The 24,782-nt window shown below is 43.7% G+C and overlaps 1 protein-coding gene across 1 annotated transcript in view; it reads left to right on the forward strand.

Moving 5' to 3' along the window:
* The window catches only part of Tead1 (TEA domain transcription factor 1), a 223,663-nt gene extending 211,050 nt beyond the window's left edge, over positions 1-12,613 (forward strand). The window contains exons 12-13 of the mRNA XM_028768020.1: positions 280-432; positions 4,602-12,613. Of these exons, the coding sequence (XP_028623853.1) occupies positions 280-432; positions 4,602-4,715 (267 nt within the window). The 3' untranslated portion in view covers positions 4,716-12,613. The remainder of the gene's footprint in view (positions 1-279; positions 433-4,601) is intronic.
* Positions 12,614-24,782: the final 12,169 nt, after the last annotated feature.

Consider the following 24,782-nt stretch of genomic DNA (forward strand, 5'->3'; position numbering starts at 1 on the left):
CTCTCTCTCTCTCTCTCTCTCTCTCTCTCTCTCTCTCTCTCTCTCTCTCTCTCTCTCCCCACACACACACTTTTACTGGAAGGATTTATCAAATGCTTTAAAGATCACCCTTTACAACATTTTTTTAAACTTGCAGAAAAATAATAGATTCTGTGCCTGGCTATAAATTTAGAGGTAGAGTTTCTTTTTGATTAGGTAGATGATTCATGTTGAAAAGTTCAAAAGCAGCCTTTCTCTGTTTGGAAATATAGAGATACTCAAACCTCTTTTTCCTCACAGACGGAGTATGCGAGGTTCGAGAATGGCCGATTCGTGTACCGAATAAACCGCTCGCCGATGTGTGAATATATGATTAACTTCATCCACAAGCTCAAACACCTACCAGAGAAATATATGATGAACAGTGTTTTGGAAAACTTCACCATATTATTGGTAATATTTGTCTCTCTCCTGGTTGGCATTGGTAGAGCCTTTGCTGAGGCTTGTTGGGGACAGTGAGGAAGGTGGGTGGGAAGGAAGCCAGGTTTTCAGCGAGGATACTTGAGTACCTGGTGCTCAACAAGTTCTAATATCATGATTCTTTATTGGTTGCCTGAGTCAGAGGCTTTTGTCCTCAAAACATATTCATAAAATAGTCAGTAATGAGTTTTATAAGAATTTTTTTAAAAAGAAAATAGCCCTTGATTAAGCTGAAAGGTCAGGATGCCAAAGTAAACCTCAGTGAGTGCAGTCCTCCTGAGGGGCTGGCAAGGGCACCCCTAAGGTCCTACAGCCTCTGAAGGCTGCCTCTGAAGGCTGTTACTAGAATGGTGAGCCTGAGTGTTTATCCAGGGAATCCCTTACCTGTTGTGTTGGTTCTCAATCAGATATATACTGTTTTGGTTTGAAAGGTTTCTTTCCACCTATTCCCTTCCCATTTAAGGAAGGAAGCCTCTGATTTAAGCCTTATGTGGTAGTACATATCTGTAATCCCCGTACTTAGGAGTCTAAGGCAGGGGGATCAGGAGATTGGGAGCAGGCTGGAGTGCATAGTGAAACTCTGTCTTTAGACAAGCCAATGAAGTGGCTCAGGTAAAGGTGCTTGCCGTGCAAACCTAGCAATCTAAGTAGTCATGGCATAGCCAGAATTTGGAGTCCCTGCCATCAGGGACTGAAATCTCAGAACTCAGACCTAGGATCAATATGCATGGGTGGATACAAGCATACAAGCTTGACTTTCTCTAGAGAGAGACTCTCAGTGGAGCCTCAACTGTCTGTATGCTCCTAAAGCTTAGAACCTAGAAGTCTGGGAAAATGCCCATCTTTAATAGTCACCAGGATCCTTTTGGTGGAAGATGAGCAGTTTGCAGAGTGAGCGGTGGGAGGGAGCGGGTATCTGTCTCAGAACTGTACCCTACTGCAGTCCAAGTGTGTGGGAACTAGGGAAGATGGTTCAGTCAGGAAAGACCTTGCCACACAAGCATGAGAGCTAAGTACAGTTTCTCTGCCCTACAAAAGGCCAGGCCTCATGGCACTGCCTCTAGTACCCAGCACTGGGGAAGTGGGGATGGGTACCTCATTCATTGGAGGCCATTGGCCAGCCTAGCCTAATCAGAGTACTCTGTATTTAGATAGAGATTATAGCTCCAAAAGTCAAAAAATATTAAATAAGATGGAAGAGTGAGCAAGAAGGCCATGCAAGATCAAATTCTGGCCTAAACATACACACAAACAAAAGCAAGTGCAGGCCTTAACACTGGGGAGCAGGCAGGAAGTGTGGTATTCCTTTCTAGGTCTTAAAACCACATCAGTGACTTGAATTCTTAGGTGGTAGCCACCTACTCTCTTAGCAAGAATTTCAGCTGCAGTTCTGTCTGTGACTGCAGGTTGAGGATTGTGATAACACCAGTCTGGACTCTGCCTCAGAGAGCCTGGCTAAATTGAATGTTGCCCTGAGATGTCAGAGCCAGGCCCCTAATTGTTAGAGAGCCCAGGTACTTGTCAGCAATATGCCTCTGGGACATAGAACTTCCACGATTCTGGACCTCGCTGAGTTTGGTTAAAATGTGTCATTAAAGCCAGTCATAATGGCATAGATAGATAGATAGATAGATAGATAGATAGATAGATAGATATAGATATAGAGATAGAGATCTCTCTCTATATATGTAGAAATATCTATATCTATCTCCCTGCATTTGGCAAATGGAGGCAGGAGGATCAGGAGTTCAAGGCCATGTTAGGCTATAGGAAACCCTTCTCAATAGCAGAGTGTCATTAAGGAGTTAAATATTTTGACATAAACAATTAATAATTTCCAAGAAACATTTGTTAGAAATAATATCATTGCCTTAGAAAATCGTGGACTTCAGGATTCCAAAGATGAAAACATCCAGTTGATGGACAGGAGAAATTGTACTTTCTAGCTCTTATTAGCAGCTGCTGGCTACCACTTTGCTAAGTAAAAGTGGGTTATCAGGCCAATTTAAGATCTTGATGACTGGTAGGCTAGGCTCTCTGGTTGTATCCTGTTGCATTGAGATTGAACTGAACACATAGTGGCAATGAGAGCCCCAAGCAGAGCTGGGAAGGACAAAGGTGAATCACAAGCCACGTGTGCCTGCTGTCTTCTTGGGCCTAGTGGTATAGGCCTGTAATCCTATCTATTTAGGAAGCCAAGGCAAGAGGATTGCACATTTCAAAGTCTGCCTAGGCTACAGAGTGTTCAAGGCCAGCCTCGGCATCTTAGTGAGACCCTGTCGTAAAATAAATAATGAAAAGATGGGGCTGGAGAGCTGGCTTGACAGTTAAGAGCTCCTGCTACAGTTTCCTACACAATGTCTTATAACCATCTGTAACTCCAATTCTAGGGGCTCTAACAACCTTCTTCTGGCCTCTGGGCACCAGGTATATGTTACACATATACACAGATAGGCAGCTACTCACACATATGAGGTAAAATCAAATATTTTAAAGCAAAATGAGAAGAAGCCTAGGGATACATAGTGATAGAGAATTTGGTCTACCATACATGAGGCCCTGGATTTTTAAATCTTCTGTACAGACAGACAGACAGAACGGATTTACAAGAAAATGGCTGTGTCTGAGAAATCACAAGCTTTATGCTAGATACAAAGACACTTTGTAAATGTTACTGTAAAAGTCTTCCCATGAACTGCAGTATCGTTTTGTGGTTAAGGAGTCCCTTCGACTCAAGGTCGTGGTGATCAGCACAGTCAGAAAGTTTGAACTGAAGCTTTGCTGTCTCCATAGCTGTCTCCATGAATAAATGGATCACATAAATCTGTAGTCTTCACCTCCAAGTTGACCAGTGAGAATCTTTCTTTACACTCCCGCAGGCATACCGTGGGTATAGCATCGGCTGCTGAGAAGTGATTTTTTGATCATAGTGTGCCATGGTAACTTAGGGCCTTTGCATCAAAGGAGAAGATGAGCAGGTTATGGTACACGGTCATTTAAATTGTTGAGTATTTCTGAACGAGACACCATTGAAGTTTAGAGGTAGATGAGGTGGGCTCAGGAATGGTAAAGAAGGTGTGACTGTTGAAGGATAAGCAGACATTTTTCATATTTACCAAGCAAGTAAGACTTTTTCCTGAGTGCATACATTGGTATCAGGTGCTAGGAATACTTCAATGGACTAGCTGAGTGAGTCTGTCACCCCAAGGTCAGATGGGGGAGACAGGCGTTCATCCAGTAATGAATGGAAAATAACATTATCACCGATGTCTTGCAGAGATGGGCGTAGTGCTGAGGTGACATGACCTAGCTCAGAGGTGAGGAAGACCTATAGGTGAAGTAGCAGCTTTGAGCTGGTTAGTCCCGAGCAGATGGCACCTCAGCCTCCTCTTTGCCATGGGGAACAGTAGTACTCAGTCAGAGTTGTGAGGTCCCGTGCCAAGCATGTTATACTGTAGTTGATACATAGTGGGCACACAGCATTAGTGGCCATCATAAGGTTTACTCACTCAGCAGATGCTCAATCATGGCGTCCATTCCTGAGCTGGTTAACCAGAAGACATGGTCTCAGTTCTTCACAGTTCACTGGAAGAGCTGGATATTGAAAAACACCAGTCTATGTGAATCACAGAACTCCACAGAGAAAATCAGAAGTGAGCCTTTATTCTTTTCAGTAAAGGACCCTGAACTTGGAGGCAAGGGAAACTTACATGGTGAAGCAGACCATTGCAGAGGGGAAATTGGGCCCTTGACAAGCAAGATAAGGCACTCAAGCCCAAAATGATTTTGAACATGAAAGTCACAGAGAATCATTGAAGCATTGTGAAGCACATTTGATCAGATTGTCCTTCAAAATGTTCCTTCTGAGGTAGCATGGGGGCCTCCGGCCAGCGTGAGGAGGAAAGCCAGGGCTCAGATCAGAAAGAGGCTAAGATCATAGATATGAGGGAGAGAAACCCACAGGGACATTGAGTATCTCCTAACACATTGTGAGAGGTATAGCCTGGGTCAGCAGAGAACAGCAGCATCAGGTGGGCTTTGTGGGGTTCCAGTGAGACTTACAGTCTTCCGAATGTAGAACAGATTGACCGTGCTATCTTTTATGTGGTGTGATGGTACATATGCTTTTTTTTTTTTAACAGGTGGTAACAAACAGGGATACACAAGAAACTCTCCTCTGTATGGCCTGTGTATTTGAAGTATCGAATAGTGAACATGGAGCACAGCATCATATCTACAGGCTTGTAAAGGACTGAACCTTGTTATTTATATAGAGAGATATCTGTATATACACACACATATGTGCACACACACACTCTCCATTATCGAACGACTGACTGTAAACCTCACCACACAGGGTGCTACCCTGGCCCCCTGGGTCCCACCCTGACCTTTCTAAATCCTGTTCGAGTGAACTTATTTTTTCCATGTGTTCATGCTATCATTGTAGCTGTGAAGTTGTGATACAGTTTTTTGTGTATTCCTCAGATCTGCAACCCACAATCCCTTGGGGAAGGTGAATCTTACCAGCCTAAGCTAAGCCTCTCTGCAGACCTGTTTCCTGTTGTGGTAGAAAATACTGAGACAGAGGATTGGCCACGGGGCATTGACTCCCTTTATACAAATGTATTTAGTTCTTTTTATGTTTTTCCGACATAAAATTCTTGTTTTAAGATACAAGTAAAATTAATCTTTAAATATAAATGTAAATTAGTACAGGAAAACTAAGATTCTTTAGACTTATCTTTGTAACTAATTAGGGTGGAAGTTATGGAAGAATGTAATTCACTAAATTATTTTTTAAATGAAATCTTCTTTCTTTTTAAAACCAAATGTTAAACTATAGCCTTAAGACATACTTGGTTGAAATATCCTAATGAGACAAATTTGTACCTTCCCCCAACCCCCAAGGTTAAAACTAATACCCTAATTCATTAAACTCTTGAAACAGGTGTTACAAAGGAGGAAAACATCACCCCTTATCCTTAACATATATAGTATATTTAAAAATGTAAAATTGTATTGTACTAATGTGATAATTCATTATTTAATGAGAAAGAAAAGACAGTTCATTTTGCAATAAGTAGATAATACTGAAACAAGTCTAAGCTTACAATGTTATAGTCTTGTGTGTGCAGTTACATTTTATATGGTCCACCAAATTTTTTATGGAGACGAGTTCACATTTGAACCACTGAAATTTAATAGCAAATTTAAAAATTGGCATGAATACTGCACTGTGAGTTGCAAAGGATGCAGAATCCTGTGGCTGGAAGAAAATTGTCATCAACCGAGCAAGCAGAAGGCTCATCAGGTTTGGTGTCTCTGCTGCCCAGAATGTCACTGTCACAAGCCTCCTCGCCAGCCTGTGGATAGGTTGTTTCTGGTAGCCTAGTGTGTACAGGAAGCATCTGTGACTATAGCTCTGTGTCCATGCACATGTTGATGCTCAGCTCTTTGAGCTCCTGGTTTTGTCAGTTTGCTAGTTGCTCATCGCCTCTCTGCATTATAGACATGGATATATTTTCTCTAAAGGCATCTGTCCATAAGCCTCAGTGCCCCCCACCCCACTTTCTGTCTCATCTTTTCAAGCAGATTCCCTCATTCTCTTACCAAGAGAATATTCCAAAGCATTGCCCAGCAGAGTTGGTCTGATGTGGCCAGCCTCTGGTTACTTCCCTAAGTGCTTTTTCACTGGGGAAGCAAGAAATGTTAACCCCTCTACTTCCCAGGGAAGTTAAGAGGAAAGTAAGAGTTTCTTTACACACACTCACATGTGTGAGCACACACAACACGACTGTTAGGAATATGTAAACACAATAGAAATGGTACAAACTTTTTACGTTAAAAACAAAAAGCATGGCTTGTTTTTTGCACTAAGGCTATAAAGTAAAATTCTGTATCTGCTATATCCAGGAGACACACACGCCTTTGTTCCGGCTTCTGCTCTGACTGCTTATATCTATTCAGAGTATTTTGGTCATCAGTGGGTAGGTGTGGCTGGCATGTAGTTAAAAGAACCACCCTGGATTTACCCTCTCCTCCCAGCAGCCTCCCTCATCCCTGGGAAGACCAGAGAAGAATGTTCAAGAGTTTTCCATTTGCAGTGTGCCTCCTTAAGCCAATGGGGCACTGTTTCTCCTTAGGAGAACTGCCTAGGTTCCCTGTTTCTAAGCCAGCTCTCAAAGGAATGGCTACCCTGAGTTTCTCCCCTGCAAACATCTGTCTGCAGACCAGGTGTTTAAAGATGTCTTCTGGATGTGACATTAATTAATCTTTTGGACAACCCTTTTAGGGAGGTTTCTTCAGCTTTGATTTCCTATGTTCTTATTCAAGAGGAGAGCCCTCTGTGTCTTGAGACCAGGAAGATATGAATGAATGAATGAATGAATGAATGAATGAATGAATGAATGAATGAATGGGTACAAATGATCTCCTGTGGCTATAGGTCATCCCAGAATGTGATAGGGGAGAGGTCTGCCCCTCAGGAGCGGAGCTGCTCCTCTGTACCACTAAGGCTCTGGGAATTTATTTCCCAAGTACCAGCTAGAGGATAGTGGTTGGCAGTCGGGAGGGTAAGACTTGACAGAGTCAGGGTGGCGTGTCTGCTGCCTCACTGTCCGGTCCTCTTCTTCCTAATGCCTTTCTGGGCAGTAGGAGGTGGGGGTGGGGGTGAGCTGATTTATCTTTGCTCTTAAAACAGCTATAACATTCTTTATATTCACCCCTCCACACTTTTCCCCCACCTTCTTATTTTACACCCCACCCAAAAAGAAAATAACCTTAGTTTTAGTTATAGTTATATTGCTGTGATGTTAATAATGCCCAAAAGCAAGTTGGGAGATAAAGTGGGCTTATGTTTCCACATCCTAGTCCATCAGTGTAGGAAGTCAGGGCAGGAGCCTGAGCCCACAAGTTGACACAGAGACCATGAAGGAGTGCTGCTTATTGGATTGCTTCTCATGGCTTGCTCAGCCTCCTTTCTTCTAGAATCCAGGACCATCAGCCTAGGGATGGGACTGTGCACAATGGGCTCTCCCCGCCTCCATCACTGATTAGAAAAACGCCCTATAGGCTTGCCTACAGCCAATTCTTAGGGAGATATTTTCTCAATTGAGGTTCCCTTTTCTCAGATGACTATAGCTTGTGTCAAGTTGGCATAAAACTAGCCAGCACACCCACCATGGCCAATTTGTGCTGCCTGTATACTCACAGGTACGGGGACATCCATTGGAACATGGTAAGCCTACCAGGAACCACACTCTTAAACTGAGTTCTCTTCCCTGAGAAACATCAACTCTCGGTAGCTTGGAATGTTGACCAGCTTATTCTCACAGTTGCTGTGAGTTTATAACACAATGGCCCTGTCATGTCCAGAAGATGCCATTTTGCTCCATACCCCCCACTTCACCTCCTGTTCTTACAGTCTCTGCTCTGTCTTCAGCGCTGGTAGCTGTAAGTTCTGTAAATCTTCTGGAGTTTCCCTGTCTTAATCAGTGACCCAGATATTCCAAAGTTGCTTTATTTCCCAAGTGAAAGCCTGGGTTTGGGGCGGGAGGTTGTGTTCTAACCTTTAATCCCAGTCTCTAGTCCTTGGCTCTGTCTGCCCTCTTCTCAGTTTCCTAAAGCTTATGGAAACCATTGCTGAGCCCTGCCCTCACTCTTCCGTCCCCAGTGCTATCTCCCAGTGACTGGGACAGATCTGTCATGGACATAATGTAGACATCTTACTTAGCCACTACATAGTTTAGAGGCTGTCTTTCCAATGAAAAGACAAAGTCAACCCAAAACTTCTTCAGAACATGTCCTGGGACCCCCCCCCCCACCAGAGTCCAGCCAGGGACAGGGACATTTTGGACCAGTTAATTGGCCATGCCCTGTGCAAGGTTGGAGAATTTAGAATTCCACTTCCATGGTTTTCACAGATGATTGCCCTGGGTTGTGCAAGCTTCAACCTTAGTTGAAAATGGCTACCCTTTCTCTTATTGGTCACATTAGCATATTGATAACCAGTTTTTCATGAAATCTCTTCTATGACCTGACACTGCCCCACCCCCCAATTTTTTAAGGTCAGGAAGAAGCAAGTGACAGTGAGGCTCCTGCACAGCCAGCATCTCTTTCCTGCTGCTCTTTCTCTCATGTCTGGGAAAGCACCCTTCCTGTGGCCATCTGTTTAAAGAGCATTTCTGATCTGGCTTTTTAGCCTTCCCTTTCCCAGGGCTTAAAAAGAAAAACTCCCCTCCCCCACGTGGCTCTTTCTCACAAGCTCCCAGTCTCCACCTCATCCTTTTCTGGATAGGGTCTATCTCCTCTACACTGCTTCTGCCGTCTGCCTCATGCTCCGTGCTGTCTGTTGTATCGCTTCCATCTTTAGGGATGGAGCAGGTCTGGATCCTTTCCAGAAGGTGCCTCGTATTCAAACTAAAAGAGAGCACAGTCCATTCCCCTTCATCTTAAAGGGATGAGAGGTGCCTGGTCCAGTCTCCTAGCTATTTGTTCATAGGCAGGGGTGAGGGCTTCTCTTTCATCTTCAGCCTTTCCTGGGTGGAAGCCATCTTTCCTTGGTGCTCTGGGATTCCTGAGAATGCATGGACAGGGTCAGTTCAGTTCCCCTATAGCTGTCTGGGGACCACAAGTAGATGGTGAGGCTGATGCGCCTTTTGTTTTCTCAGAAGACAGTTCTCCAGCCACAGGCTTTGAGTCAAATTTCTATTTACCACATGTCCCAGCAGCAAAGTCCTGCCCACACACCAGCCAAAAGAGAACCCTTGGTGTTAAGATTCTTCAGAGGACTTTTAGATTCAGATCTTCTTTAGGCTTCAATACCGTGGTGGCATTAGCCATCATTTTTATACAACCATATATTATTGAAGTCACATGATGGTCAGTTTTACAAACCAGGTACCTGTAATTTGTATAATTTTGTATATGCTCTGGTGTACCACACCTTGTCCTAAGGAAGGGTAGAATACCTGTGTGTTGGTGTCCTCACCTGTGACATTAGGAGGATGCTTGAGTTGCTGGCTTCTTCTGTGTTGATGTTTCTGTGGCTAAGCCCTGCACGTGTCGTTCCTGAAAAGCCTTAAATCTTGGGGAAGTCACGTCGCAGGGTGTCAGTGTGACAGGCTGCCTGGGAACCGTGAGCCCTTCTGTAAGCTGGAAGCGGTTCTCTTACTACTGTTACTTCTCATAGTTTTCAGTTCACAGCTGCCAAAGCCTCCTCCCAGTAAAGCAGTGCCTTAGTGAAACCTTGGAGCCGCCAGCCTTTTCTCATCCTGTTCTGGGTGTCCACTTGCCGATTGGCCCCATATCAGAAGCAGGACAAGCCAAAATCGTTCTCATTTGTGTTTCAAAAGCCCGTTTTTAAATCCAGCTCTATAGGAAGCTGATGACTTGGTTTCCAACAACCTGAATCAGAAACCAAGTCAGTTCTTTGACCATGCTCTCACTTATGTATCCATACCAAAACTAAAGGCTGCAGCTCCGCAGCTTGCTATGAAGAGCAGAATTGTACTTTTCATTGATGCCTTTTTCAATCCATGACCAAATACTTAGCTATTTGTGAATCTTCTGCACTCCAGCTTGAAAGTGCCTTTGGCTCGAGATTCCAGCTTAGAAAGTGCCACCATAATAACGACAATTTGTAGAGAGACCAAAAATATTTCGAGATCACCGTAATGCCTTTGGTTAACCGGGATGAGTAACCAACCAACTGCAGGCTTGTATTCATGAGAGCACCGAGCACCGTGTGGTCCCTGCCTGCTGTGAGTTGGCCTGCTGGTGGGGAACCCTACCACCACTGTCCTGTACAGCACAGTGTGGCAGTGGGGAGCCTGCGAACTGTTGTGTCTGTGTGTGCCGCCTCTCCCCGGCATGTCCACAACTCATCACCCAGCTCTACATCCCTGGGAAGGAACTTACGCACAAGCACCTGAATCCCGGCCAGTGGGCGGACACCATGGCTCTGCCTTCCCCTCTGTGTCCACGTCCAGACTGTGGAGACTCTCATCCACTGGGACGACAGTGCGCACTTGCCTGCCTACACGTTTGGTTGTTGGAAGCCTCGCATTGAGATGACAGTGCAGAACAAAAATTAAAAATGGGTTCATTAGGTCATTGCAGTTGAAGTGTCTCTGGGCAGTTTTGCTGGCTCTGGATGTCCGAATGTGCTGAGAGACTTGCGAAGAGCACACTGCAATTCGGCATTTTCAAGGATGGTCTAGTCCTCAGCCAACTCTTTGAAGTGTGTGTCAGCTTAGAGTAAAACATTTTTGCATCTGGAAACCCCATACCTATCTTAAGGAAAAAGAACAGAAGAGGCAAAAAGAAGCCAGGAAAAAAAATAGATGTTTTGTTTTGTTTTTCTTCCTTTGCTGATGTAAGTGTAAAAGTAATGACAGACAACTCTGAAAAGTTAGCCTCAAAACTCTACCACATACCTTCTCTCCGTCCCTCCCTAGTGTCTAAGGGATAGCCTCTCTGGGCTCTGAAATTGCCTGAGTGATTTGTATCCACCCCAAGTTGTGAGTATATATAAAGGTCTAGTTTCTGGGTTTTTTTTTTTTTTTTGCTTTATTTTCTAAAAGAAAAACAACTATCAAATGAAAAGGATAATTTCTTAGCACAGGTTAGAGTTAGTAGTTTGCTGTCTTGTATTCCTCCCTGGCAGGGACGCACCACAACTTGAAGAACTTAGTCAAATGTGTGTTCTCTTGTGCCTCTTTCTAGTCATTGCTGTCTCATTTGTAGTAGTTTTCTCTCCTGAACTCTTGGCTTATATCTTTTAAAATGAAGGTTTTATGTTTTAAATTTACTATGTTGCAAAGGGTAGGCCTCACTGAAGTCACGTGCCATTTACTAAGTTGAGATATCTGTATTTATTGTTCCTTCCTAAGCTGTAACTTGTTTTCTCTGTGAGTCTGCATTGGGTCCCGTGCCCCACACTACTTCATTTTAGATAAAAGCAGCCTTTATGTGTGTCTCCCACCCTAGTCATTCACAACCGTGGGATCAGGTCCCACTAGACCCCAGCCTTGCCCAGCCTGGCCTTTGTCGGTTTTTACCATGGACGTTCTCTCTCTAAGAGAGGCGGGCAGAATCCACACATCTATCTTGTTAAAAAACCTGTCTATGAGTTTTGTGGTTTTGTTTTACAAATTAATTTGTTTTCTGTGATTAGTTTCAATGTGTAAAATAGATTATTAACTGCACTTATTTAAAAAAGAAAAAAGGATGTACATCTCCTGTCACCTCCTTGAAAGATCAACTTCTCTAGGCCTTTTTCAGTGGGCTTATGACTTCAGACAAGGAAAAAAAAACAGTAAAAACAAAAATAGTACGTGCCTGAAAATGACAAAAAATATTTTTTTTGTAACATTTTAAAAAACCTGAAAAGCCTTTACTTCTTTGATACACTCAAATTTTATGTAAATTGGGTTTTGCCACATGTGTTCCTTCAGCTTCTGAACGACTTCACGGCTTCTCTGTTGTCTCTCGTGTAAAGTGTATAGGATGGGCTTGTGGCGTAAGCATTTCATCTGGTCAGTAGCTCTTTTGTTACTGTACTGCTGCCGGGACTGGGCCGGAGTCTGAGCCCCTGGGTGACTGGGTTCCTCTGGGGGAGACTGGGGAGAAGAGGGTCAAGTGGCTCGTTCATGTTTTCTTAAACTGTTTGCAGAAACTTTCAAAAGGCATTTGGCTAAACTTCCCAGCAGTACAGTATTCTCGTATTTGTTAACGTTTGTGTTTAGGTACTGGTACCTTTTTGTTTAAAAAAAATGTTCTAAGTGTTGGCTTTAAAGTGAATTTATCTTTAGTATGATAGTTATATGAAAATTATAGGGTTTGTGTGCAGAGAATTTTTTTATAAAGTGCTTTGTAAAAAACAAACAAACAAATGTATTCTAGCTTTCGCGGTACATATGTGTGATAACTTTAATACCCATGACAGTTAAGTGCAATTATTTCATCACTCTAAAAATGCTATTTTTGTGTCAGTTCCTGCAGGTGTTTTCATGTCTTTGCAAAGTGACACATTTTGATGCCTTCTTGATAAAGTGGTAGACATTTTGTAGCTTTCTAGAAACTTTGTATCCATACAGTATCAATGAAAAATAAAGAAAATGAAAGTGTGGGTCACCTTTCTTATCTGCAATGGTCTGTGTTGTTGAGAATGAAATCTGCCTTCTTTTTTCTTAAGTTCTTTTATTTTGTTGGGGTGGGAAATCTACACCAGCCAATGGCTTGCTCAGTCCTCTCCTTCCACTACATGTGTGTTGGGAATTGAACTTACGTCATCAGGCTTGGCAGCTAGTGCCTCTACCCATTGAGCCATCTTACCTACTCATATGTGCCCTGTATGTGGTAGGGGTTAGTATGTGGACGGGAGGGTGTTGGAGCTGTGGTTGTGTCCACTGTGCCTGATCACTAGAGCTTTAGGTATGCCCTACAGGGTTTCTTTTTTTTTTTTTTTTTTTTTAAAGATTTATTTATTTTATTTATGAGTACACTGTCGCTGTCTTCAGACACACCAGAAGAGGGCATCAAATCTCATTACAGATGGTTGTGAGCCACCATGTGGTTGCTGGGATTTGAACTCAGGACCTCTGGAAGAGCAGTCAGTGCTCTTAACCACTGAGCCATCTCTCCAGCCCCCCCCCCCCTTACAGGGTTTCTTAAACAGCCACAGTCAGCTGTCCTGTCTATCTTCGATACTCTGTTAAAATTGACAAAAATAGGCTCACCATGTAGCTCATTGGTAGAATGCTGGCCTAGCGTACACATAGGCCTTGGGGTTCTGACCCTAGCACAGAAAACATGAGGTGAAGTACTCCATGCCCTTGATCCCAGTACACAGGAGGTAGAGATGAGAGAATCAAGAGTTCAAAACCACCCTCAGCTACATACTTAGTTTTGAGGACGACCTGGGCTACATAAGACTCTGTTTCCAGAATCAACAAGAAAGCCATCTCTCCTGTGAATCACAATAGTCTTAGAATAAAAGGCATGCACTCCCATGTTGTTAGCTTGCTATGTGCATATGCGCTGCTTCTGGCCAACGCCTATTCATCAAGTATGCCCCAGTCGTCATGACAGCAAATAGGCCTCTCACTGCCTTTCTCCTCAGCAAATGTTTTCATTCACTCTAACCTCTTAAGAAGCTAAGACTTAAAATGTGTGCTTTGCATTATTGATAAGGAACCAAATAAAAACCTCAGAAAGACTGAAGATAAATACAACTAGCAAGGTGAATCAGTGGGTGAAATCACGTACCATCAAGCCTGACTACTTGAGTTCAATCCCTGGGACCCACAGGTTGGAAGGAGAGAATGAATGGACTTCCATTCGTTTGTAAATAATGTAATCTTAGTATGAAAAACATAAATCAAAGCTCAACAAGAAGACTAATACAGCTTCATTAATCTTCACTCACAGTATAAATTCTCACTAGAGCCAGTGAGGATTACTTCACAATGGTACAAGTTTGGATTGATGTGGAATAAAGGACAAAATTAACATGTGCCCGTTAACCTCGCTACAAAGTAAAGGGGATAAACCAATGGTCATAGTGGGTTGTAGGCATTCCATTTATAGAGCACACACATACAGCACGATTGGATGAGTGTGTTCTAATGTACTAAGTACAAGATGGTGAAGCGCACAACTGGTGGTTGTACGTTATTTTCAAGTACATACAGAATTTTTATGAATACTGGCCATACCCAAAGCTGGCAGTCAGGAAACTGGCCAATGCAGTGTCTTACTGGGACACAGGCATTACTGTTTGTTAGTCTACTGCTGTGACTTATTTCATACTGATAGCAGAGTTGACTATAACAAAGACCCTGTAGGCCACAGAATCTAAAAGAATTTCTGGCCTTTTGCAATATGTGGGAGAATACTTACCACCCCCACTATAAGCCATTTTTAAAAAAATGTCCTAATATTCAATAACCCTAAAAGGGTAGTCTCTCTTTGATGTGTAGTAGATACCCTGGTAAGTGGTTATAACTGTAGGTCCCACAAGCCACCCAGTTTTCCTTTCCATCAACAGGACAAGCTCAAGTCTGGACAAGTTGAGTAAGAGAGGTATTTTAAGGTGGGGGTGGGGGGGGTGTCTGTGTGGGTGTTTATAGACTGGAGGACAACCTCAGGATCATCCTCAGCAACATTTGCTTCCTTTGAAGTAGTCCTCCTGGGTCCTAAAGCTTGCCAATAAAGCTCTGTGGCGACCAGTGAGTCCTAGAGATCCTCCTGTCTCCACCCCTTCAAGGCCAGGATGATGAGTGTATCCTACCACGCCTATCTCATTTTATAGTGATGGTTCTTGGGATCAAACTCAGGTCCTTCACATGAACTGAATAATCCCTCCAATCCCAGGAATGGTGGCCTTGACTGAGTGCAGCAGCTGAATCTCCTCACCCAGTCAGAACATTGATTTCTCAAGCAGCCAAGCAGTGCCTCCAATGGCTGGCATTCTTCCTCGCCCCTGGCTTGCCCTGTCCACTTACCTCCTGTTGTCTTTTCTCCTTTGCGTCTGACAGCTGAGTGCTTTCATCAGTCCTATTATCTCCATACAATTCGATGTCAGTATCCTCTGTCACCAAGCCTTGACTGTAAGCCACCGAGTTTCTCAACAGCATTGGTCCTATTCACTGTAGTTTCACTGCAGTGTCTGGATCTTTGGCACACAGGAAGTGCACACTCTAGTTTCTACTCTAGTTATCAATCCAGCCCAGGAGTATGGTCTTGACCATAGTTTCTTTCAAGCATCAAGGGGCTGCCCAGCAGCACATTAGAAATAGCACCTGGTTTCCACTGGGACATTAATACCTGAATTGCAGAAGGGCACCCGGTATACCAGTGGCTGTCCATAATCTAGTCCAGATTCATGTTCTCAAGTTTTGCTCCAAGGCAAAGTTCCCCAGTTCCTGTTGGGAAGAATTCAGACTGGGTTGGTCCTATAGCTCTTGCTGATTCCCGTTTTCTAGAAGCAAGGACCCAACTTTTCTGTCTGGATCTTGGTGAGGATTTATCCTTAGTGTATAAGTGATACGAACTTGGGCAGATATTGGGGAAGTGTTCTAAATCTAAATGTCCCCTTGATAATTGTGTCTTAATGGATATGAGACAAAAATAAGAAACTGCCTCAGATCAAACACATTTCTCTCAGTCATCAGTGAAACAAGCCAGTATGAAGAATGTATAGACATTTTGCATTAGTGAACACTGTATATACAATATATCCCCGTTGGTTTTTTTTCACGTTTAAGGGAACAACTGGAAACCGTATACTTGAAAATTAAGCAAATCTCTATATGTCAAAGTATTGCTATAATAAGAATATTTTCTGGCCTTAATGCAATTGGAGTAGAAATCAATATAGAGAGAATCTTTTAAAGGAATACACACACACACACACAACACACCCCTCAGGATGAATAAACAATTTTAATTCATAAGAAAAATATGCCACGGAAATAAAATTAGCCTTAGGTTAAGAGGTTGAGTGTGATGGCTCATGCTTGTAATCTATGTAATCTAGGAAGTCAGCATAGGCTACACTAGTTTGAGGCTCTAGCAAAAATAAAATTAAGGAAATGCTGCATACTAAAATATATAGAATGTAGCCAGACACACAACTTAATCCCAGCACTCATGAGGCAGGTGGATCTGTGTGTGTTGAAGACAAATTAGTCTCTAGGAGGCATGCATTCAAAAAAAAACATTGTATAAGAAGGAGGTGAAAGCTGAGCTAGTCATTCTCTTCCCAAAGTTAAAGGACAAATAGATAGAAGGAAGGAACAAGGAGGAGAGGGAAAGACTCACAGTAAACTAATTAGGAATCAAATAGATGAACAAAGTTCAAACTTGACTTTTCAGATGTTATATAGAGAAATCTTCAGCTTTGGGACAGCGCCAAAATAACAACAGGAAGATGGGGCATCGCTACAGATTTTACATGAACTATGATAGATAATAAAGACATACTAGTAAGTTCTTATGCCAAGAAGGTTGAAAATACAGATGAAAGAAAACAGATAACTTCAGAAAATAATCTCATAAAGATGAGTGTAATGGAATGGTGGCCTTGAAATCATTAAAGAGAGCCACAGTTGTTCCTAATGGTACCACACAAACCTAAGGAGCGAAATCCTGTGTACTCTTATGTACAGGATTCATAGCTTAGATCTTCTAGAATATAGAGTCTGAGTGGAGAGGGAAGCTGCTAATATATAGGAGATGCACGTTCAGGGCAGGGTGTACAAGAGGAATACCGAAGTCAGTAGACATCAGTGCCATGTGTCATGTATTAATCTACAGACTGCCAAGTTACAGTCCTTGAGGTATCCAGGTCATTTACCCAAAACATGTAAGATCCAGAGTATTTCAGATTTTTAAGTATTTGGACGTAATAATGAGATAACTTGGAGATGGGACTCAAATCTCAACAGGAGATCCATCTCTGTTTCATATGCATTTTCTTACATCGTTTGGAAGTAAGGTTACATGTTTTTAATGCACCTATTTGTTGACTCCAACCCATCATTTTTGATCAGATATGGAATCTCTCTCCTGAAACCTCATGTCAGTACTTGGCAAGCTTCATAGATTAGAATATTTGAGCTTTGGTAATTTACACTGGAGTTACTCACCTGAGGTCACTCAGCATATGTGATTCTTGGCATTTGGGGTTTTCTAGAAATGTTGCAAAGAGGAATAAAGTCTTGTAGTTACCAATGAAAGAAAGAAAAGGGAGCAATTGGCTTCTCAGGTAAAGCCCCACCTACCAGTTGTCATTGGGTGTCAATCTTCCAACAGTCTGGTACTGTTTGTCCTCTATCACAGCATCTACCCTGTAGTAGCTATGGAAGAATTCAGACCCATGGCCCGAGGTATGAGCCATGAAAATTCTGAAAGTAGAAGGCTGATGTAGAACGCGTATGCAGGTAGGGGTGGGGAGAAGGGTGACCAAGGGCATGGTGATGGTGCACAAGACTTGTTCCTAAATATGCTCCTGTAGTTGTTTGAGATGAATTCCTTACACTCACAAGGGCAATAAAAGGGAAACCATAGGTTAATCCCACTAGTGAGCATAAATTCAAAATACTAGCAAGTTGAGTGTAACAGGGCAAGCATCATCATGTGTAACAAAATGGTGCTCATTCCAAGGAATACAAGCTTGGGTAAACATTAGGAAATCAGTGCACATAACTCCCATGGAAGATAAAAGGAACAAAACCACACGAAGAGATGGAGACTGGTGCATCCAGTGATATCTGGTGTCCACTGTGTCCCCCAACTCTGTCACATTCTCATACTGAAGCTCCTACCCTATCCCCAATGGGATGATATTCAGAGGCAGAGCTTTTGGGAGGTGATTGCAGTTATATGGAATTATGTGGATGTGGTCCCTGTGAAGGGGCTTAGGGTCTTTACCAGGAGAGGTTAGATAGAGCCTCCATCTTCCCTTCATGCAAGATCACAGACAAAGGAGGCCATCTGAAGAATAGGGAAGCTGTCATCAGCACTTAGAATCTTCTTGACACATGGTCTAGACCTGGGAATGTGAGCATTAAATGGGTTTTGTTTAACCCAAAACACGCATGGACTTTATTATTACTACATGTGTCATCACGGCTCAACATAGTGAGCTTCCAAACAGTGAAATAAGGTCAGAAAAAGAAAACTCCCGGGGAATCCAATCTGCCATTACTCTTATAAAATAAGGTCAAATATATAGAATATCCAAAAGAATTGAACTAGTTGTATGGCTAGAAATCAACAGTAAATGAACACAGTGTGCATACAAAGCAATGTACGAATGCCTAGAGTTACATTTGGGGTGCCTGCGGGTGTGATTCGTGAGTAGAGAGCCTAGTATGCTGGAAACCCTGAGTTTGATTTCTACCATGATATAAACAGATTGGTGACTTGGGTTATAGAGACATGAGGATCAGAAGTTCAAAGGCAAACAGCTCCATAGCCAGTTCAAGACCAAACTGGCCTTAAGACCCTGTCTTAGAAAGCAAACAAACGCCGGGCGGTGGTGGTGCACGCCTTTAATCCCAGCACTTGGGAGGCAGAGGCAGGCGGATTTCTGAGTTCGAGGCCAGCCTGTTCTACAGAGTGAGTTCCAGGACAGCCCGGACTATAAAGAGAAACCTTGTCTCGAAAAAACAAACAAACAAAACAAACAAACAAACAAACAAAAACAACAAAAAAAAGAGAGCAAACAAGCAAAAACCAACAACACAACAACCAAACCACATTTGCCTTTTATACAAGAAAAATAAATCCAAGTATCATTTCTTTAAAATTATAAAGGGATATCTTTAATCCTGGTATTTGGGAGGTAGAGGCAGGCAGATCTCAGTGAGACTGAGGCTAACCTGGTCTACAGGGCTAGTTCCAGGACAACCAAGGCTACATGAAGAAACCCTGTCTTGGAAAAAAAATCAATAATATAAGTCAATAAAGAGCTGAAGCTATTCCTGAGCTGAAATCATCAATTCCACTCAATAAGTCTATGGATTAAATACTACCAGAGTAAAAATTTGCTACTTTCCCTTTGTGCCCCTCATGTATAGAAATTCAGAGAATCGGCTGGGCAGTGGTGCTACATCTTTAGTCCCAGCACTTGGGAGACAAAGGCAAGAGGGTCTCTGTGAATTCAAGGCCACCCTGGTCTGGACAGTTCCAGGACAGCCGGAGCTACACAGAGAAACCCTGTCTCAGGGTGGGAGTGGCGGTGGGAAGTCAGATAATCAAAAATGACTCATGAGCTTTTGGAGAGGACGGACAATTTAGGAGAGTGTATCAATTACCAGTTGATTTTCTTGTAGCTCCAAATCCATCTTTTCTCCCTGCTTTGCCATTTTTGAGCAATGACCTGGAAAATGGGCAAGTGCACACATGGGCTTTGTGAATGAAGAACGCGTTCTCTAATGGCAAGATGCAGGCATCCCCTCCTTTATACGGCACAAATCTCAGCCTGTGATGGGATAGGGGTAGGAGTCCCCTGTCTGTGGCTCCTTCATCGCTCTCTGTCCTTCAGTCTAGAGGAAGGAGATGCCTCTCTTTCACCTGCTACTTCCAGGCTAGAGAGAAGGAGGGGAGGAGGGAGGGGGAGAAGGAGGCAGGGGAAGAAGGCAGTGCCTGTGGAACCCAGAAGACATCAGATCCCCTGGATCTGGAGTTACAGGGAGTTGTTGAGCCACATAACAGGAGTTGGGACCAAACTAGGGTTCTTTGCAACCCACTCTCAACCCCTGAGTTGTTTCTCCAGCCCCATTATTTATTGGTGCAATGGACCATTATACAAGTCTAAAGGACATGAAGATATGAACCTGTATCTTGTAACTATGAGGAAGAGCTTATTGACTGTGATTTTGTTTATTAATAACGTGTGCATCATGCATTAGTGTGTATGAGCACACAGAGTGTCTTCCTTCGCTGCTCTCCTCCTTAGTTTTTGAATCAGGATCTCTCACTGAACCAGGAGCTCCCTGGCCAGCTCGACTGGCTTACCAGCCAGCTCTGGGAGCCTCCTATTTCCACCCCCACCCCACAAAGCACTGGGGTTATAGATGGTGCCACCAATCCTGGCTTTTACAAGGATGCCTTTACCCACGGAGCCACCACCCAGCTCATGCTGTCTGTGTTTAAATCCAGCCTTTTAAAAGTGTAATTTGCTCTCATTAGAAGTAAATAATGAGTTTGGAAAATTGTACTCAGTTGCGTAACCATCACCACATAAAGTACACACACATGCACCACCTATACCGAGAGCTTCCCACTTCTCACGGCAACTCCAGACTCGGGCAGGCAAGCACTAGTTTGTGGTCTGTTTTAGCTCTACCTTTGGCTTTTCGGAGAGTTCACGTAATTGGAGACATGTGGCCATTGCAGTCCTTTCTATTTGTTTCCTTGCACTTTGAATAATGTGTTTCAGGGTCATCAGTGATATTTCTTAAAGCAATACATAGTTCATTTCCTTTTTGTCACAGAGAGTGGTGTCTCAAAGCATGCATGTTCCACTATTAAATCCCCAGCTGACAGGCATTGGAGTTGTTCCCAACTTTTGAGCTTTAGAGTATCCTGCTGCACTAAGAAGTGTCTGTGCTAAGCCTATTTGTGGACCTGTGTCCGTGTTTCTAGAAGGGGATTGTTGAGTCGTTGGCAAGTGTGTCTTTATAAGAGCTTGTCTCTTTCTCCACACAACGTTGCCGTTTCCTATGGCCTCCAGCAATGAATGCTGCCTTTAGAATTGGCAGTTGTCATTCTTCACCATTTAGGCTTTTAGTGGGTACATAATAGCATCTCTTTGTGGTTTTAACTTGAACTTCCTGGATGACCTAGTGAGACTGAGTGCTTTCCATGTGCCCCTTAGCTTGTAGCATTTATCTTGTAGAGTGATCCCTCGAATCTTTCCCTCATATTTGTTTCCTTTAGTCTTTGAGTCTTGGGAGGGTTTGGTATAGTCTGGGTACAAGCCTGTTCTTGGTTGGATGCATTGCCAGTCTTTTCTCCCAATCTGTGGCTTGTCTTTTCAATTTCTTAGCTTGATCATTTGAGGAGCAAAAGCCGTGGAACTCAATGAAGTCTATTTTATCTTTTTTTAAAAGATGTAATTCTTATTCTTCTTCTTTTTTTTTGGTTGAAATCTCATTTTAATCTACCCATTGTGAATACATGGGAATTCAGTTAACTTGTGGGCTGACCCCTGTTTCACTGTTGGTAAAATTGTTTATTAGATTGAATAGCTTTTTGTAAAGAATTATAGGACCTTGTCATCTGCAAATTTAGACAGTTTGCCTCTCCCTTCACAATAAATATCTCTGTCTGCCCCGCCCTTAATTTTAATACAGGATCTGACCCAGTCGACCTGGAACTCCTGTGCAACCCAGCCACCCCTCTGCTGTGGGGGTGCTGCACCATCACGCCCACCTTCATAGGGACTTTCTCGACTGAATTCTGACCAGTCTTATTTTGTAGCAGTGTCTTCTTTCTGAAGTGTTTTTGTCTTTAGCTGAAATGCTTCATCTCTTCCTGGGCATGCTCAGTTCAGGGGTTAGCCAGCGACAGGAGTGGGTAGCATTTGAGGGCTGGGGGCAGGGTGACTCAGGCTCCCTACCTTCCTGGACTCTCAGCTGTCATTGCTCTGAGTGCAACCTTCTGTTTGGGGAACCAACATGATGGCTGCTTTCACCAGTACGAGCAGTAGCTCATACACCACAGGGTACTCCCCAGCCTCAGAGAGCAGAAGCAGGGAGGGACTATACTTCTGTAGCATCTCTGCTTCATGCCTAGCTTTTCCAAGAACCCGCCTACTGGGTTCACTCTCCAGTGCCTTTGGGTAGCTGCGTTTCAAGTGGTGTCCACCCAGCAGATGTGTCTGTAATTATTTCTGTGAGCAGAAGTCTTACTGAGTGAACACTATACCAGTTCCCTTGATGTGGGAGTTAGATGTCTTTTCCTTTCTATAGTTTCCGAGTCTTCCCGTCAACTCTAGTCAGGAAGTAAAGAAGTTTACATCTGGACATTGGGATTTGGGGCTTCCTGGCCATAGAGGTGGGAATGGGGTCAGGGGTCACACTGTTTTCATACCCTACTCTCTTTCCATTCAATAGGGCCACAGTCCGAGATTCTTATTGGCTGAGTGAAACCACAGGTGGTATGGATCCCTGTCTACACAGTGTTTTCCAATATGTCCTAAATATAGCATGACTACAGAGTCCCACGGCTGATCGATCCTTCCACAGTTTATGCTCTCGTGCTCAGGATCGTTATTAAGTTAGAGTTAAGGTGGCTTGAACATCAGCACGGAGATATACCTTAGTTAAGGTGATGGCACACTAAGTAACAAACGGTCAGGCAGTATATACACTGTGGATGCCCTAGACAGAGGGAACAGTCATGGCCCAGGGAGGATGGAGCAGCAGGAGATTTCTTCACAGTATTCAAACTGGGATACAACTTAAAACCTCATGAGTTGATTATTTTTGAAATTATCCATTTGCTCTTCTCCAACTGCAGCCAGTGGCAGGCAGCAGACTCCATGATTAAAAACCACAGGGGGTGAAACCAGCAATAGAGATGGACGACTGCTGTTGGCTGTACGGAAATATTTATTGGAAAATAATACGTAATACACATAATGGCCTTGACGTCAATGAGCACATGAATGGGAAACAAAGAGGCAGAGAGAAAGGAGAATGGAAAGTTAGAAAAGAATGGGAGAAAAAGGAAAGACGGAAACAAACAGGAGGAGAGGTGCGGGGTGAGAGGAGGGAGAGAGAAGGCAGAGGAGGGAGAGTGAGAACGGTGACCTCAGAGAGCCCCAGGAAAAGGAAATAAGGCTAAGGACCTTTCCACAGGGCCACAGAGATAGCCACCCAAGGTGAGCTCTGGTGCTAGGTGGGGTATGCGCACACCCAACCCTTACTTGTCCTCTGTCACTCAGGAGCTCTGACCTTGTGAGCTCTCCTCCCTCCCATTCCTGTGACAGCTGCCTGTCAGTCTGTGTGGCCAGAAGAAGTTAAGAATAGAAGCTGTGTAGGGGGAAAGCCTCCGTGTCAGCCATCTTTCAATAGTATTCGCAGCCTACGCCGCGCCGCCTCTCGCTTGCCGAGCTCCAGCCGAAGGAGAAGGGGGGTAAGGAGGTGCCCATACCATGGCTCGTACAAAGCAGACTGCCCGCAAATCCACCGGTGGTAAAGCACCCAGGAAACAACTGGCTACAAAAGCAGCTCGCAAGAGTGCGCCCTCTACTGGAGGGGTGAAGAAACCTCATCGGTTACAGGCCTGGTACTGTGGCACTCCGTGAAATCAGGCGCTATCAGAAGTCCACTGAACTTCGGATTCGCAAGCTCCCCTTTCAACGTCTGGTGCAAGAAATTGCTCAGGACTTCAAAACAGATTTGTGCTTCCAGAGTGCAGCTATGGTGCTTTGCAGGAGGCAAGTGAGGCCTATCTGATTGGCCTTTTTGAAGATACCAACCTGTGTGCTATCCATGCCAAACGTGTAACAGTTATGCTAAAAGATATCCAGCTAGCTCGCCGCATACGCAGAGAGCGTGCTTAAGAGTCCACTATGAGGGGAAACATTTCATTCTCAAAAAAAAATTTTTTTTCCTCTTCTTCCTGTTATCAGTAGTTCTGAATGTTCGATATTTTTTCCATGGGGTCAAATGTACCTAAGTATATGATTGCGAGTGGAAACATAGGGGACAGAATCAGGTATTGGCAGTTTCTCCACGTTCATTTGTGTGTGGATTTTTAATATAAATGCAAGATGTAAAGCATTAACGCAAGCAAAATGTTTCAGTGAACGCATTTCAACAGTTCAACTTTATAACTATAAATAAACCTGTTAAAATTTTCTGGACAATGCCAGCATTTGGATTTTTTAAAAATAAGTAAATTTCTTATTGACAGCAAAAAAAAAAAAGAATAGAAGGTGTGCAGAAGCAGGATTCTGTCCTTTCTCTGAACCAGCACAGTTGCGTTTTCTGATGCCCTTGGGTCCAGGCTGAGGGGTGCTCGGTGTGCGGTCCCTGGGTCTGGGTACAGCAACTTATGTCTCCATCTGGAGCTCGAGTGACTGCCACTGCTCTAACCTTGAGCTCCGTTCCTCTTACCTCCATCACCAGTTCCCTGAATCCTCTCCAGGGCACCCCTGCGCCACGTCCCCTCCTCCAACCCTCCTGGCACCATCTCTGCTTCTTCATTCATCCCCAGGTGTACACTGAGTTACCATGTAGCAGGTGACAGCAGTGGACCCATGTTCTCTTTTGGAATAATCTCTCTTGGAGAAATCTGTAAGTGAATTTTCCCACCCTGTGGTCTTAAGTCACCTCTGTCCTCAACGTAGCTTGCTCTGTTCAGAATTGACATCCGACTTCCTATTGGTCCAGCTCCTAAGACTGAATTGACTCTCAGGGCCTGGACAGGGGGTACTGAGTTTTTGGCCTCTCCAGGCCTTAATAGTGACTTGGAAAGAGGCTGGATTTGTGATACAGCCTACTCTTGAGAAGTCTGTTTGCAAGACCGTCCTGTCTGGGAGACACTTCTCTCCATCCGCTATCTTCCAAAGTCTGAAAATCCTGCAAGGGCTTAGTGGTCCCTGTCAGGAGCAGGCAGAAATGAGGACATCCTAGTTTCAGGACACGAGGCACAGGTGGACATAAAGATGTCACCTTCATAAGTGCCTGAAACTTAGCTTAATACCATGTCCTACCTCCTGTGTTTCTTTTAAAAGTTTTTGTCTTTGGTGAGAGAGAGAGAGAGAGAGAGAGAGAGAGAGAGAGAGAGAGAGAGAG

Source organism: Grammomys surdaster, unplaced genomic scaffold, assembly GCF_004785775.1.
Source record: "Grammomys surdaster isolate TR1022 unplaced genomic scaffold, NIH_TR_1.0 184, whole genome shotgun sequence".
Taxonomy (NCBI): Eukaryota; Metazoa; Chordata; class Mammalia; order Rodentia; family Muridae; genus Grammomys; species Grammomys surdaster.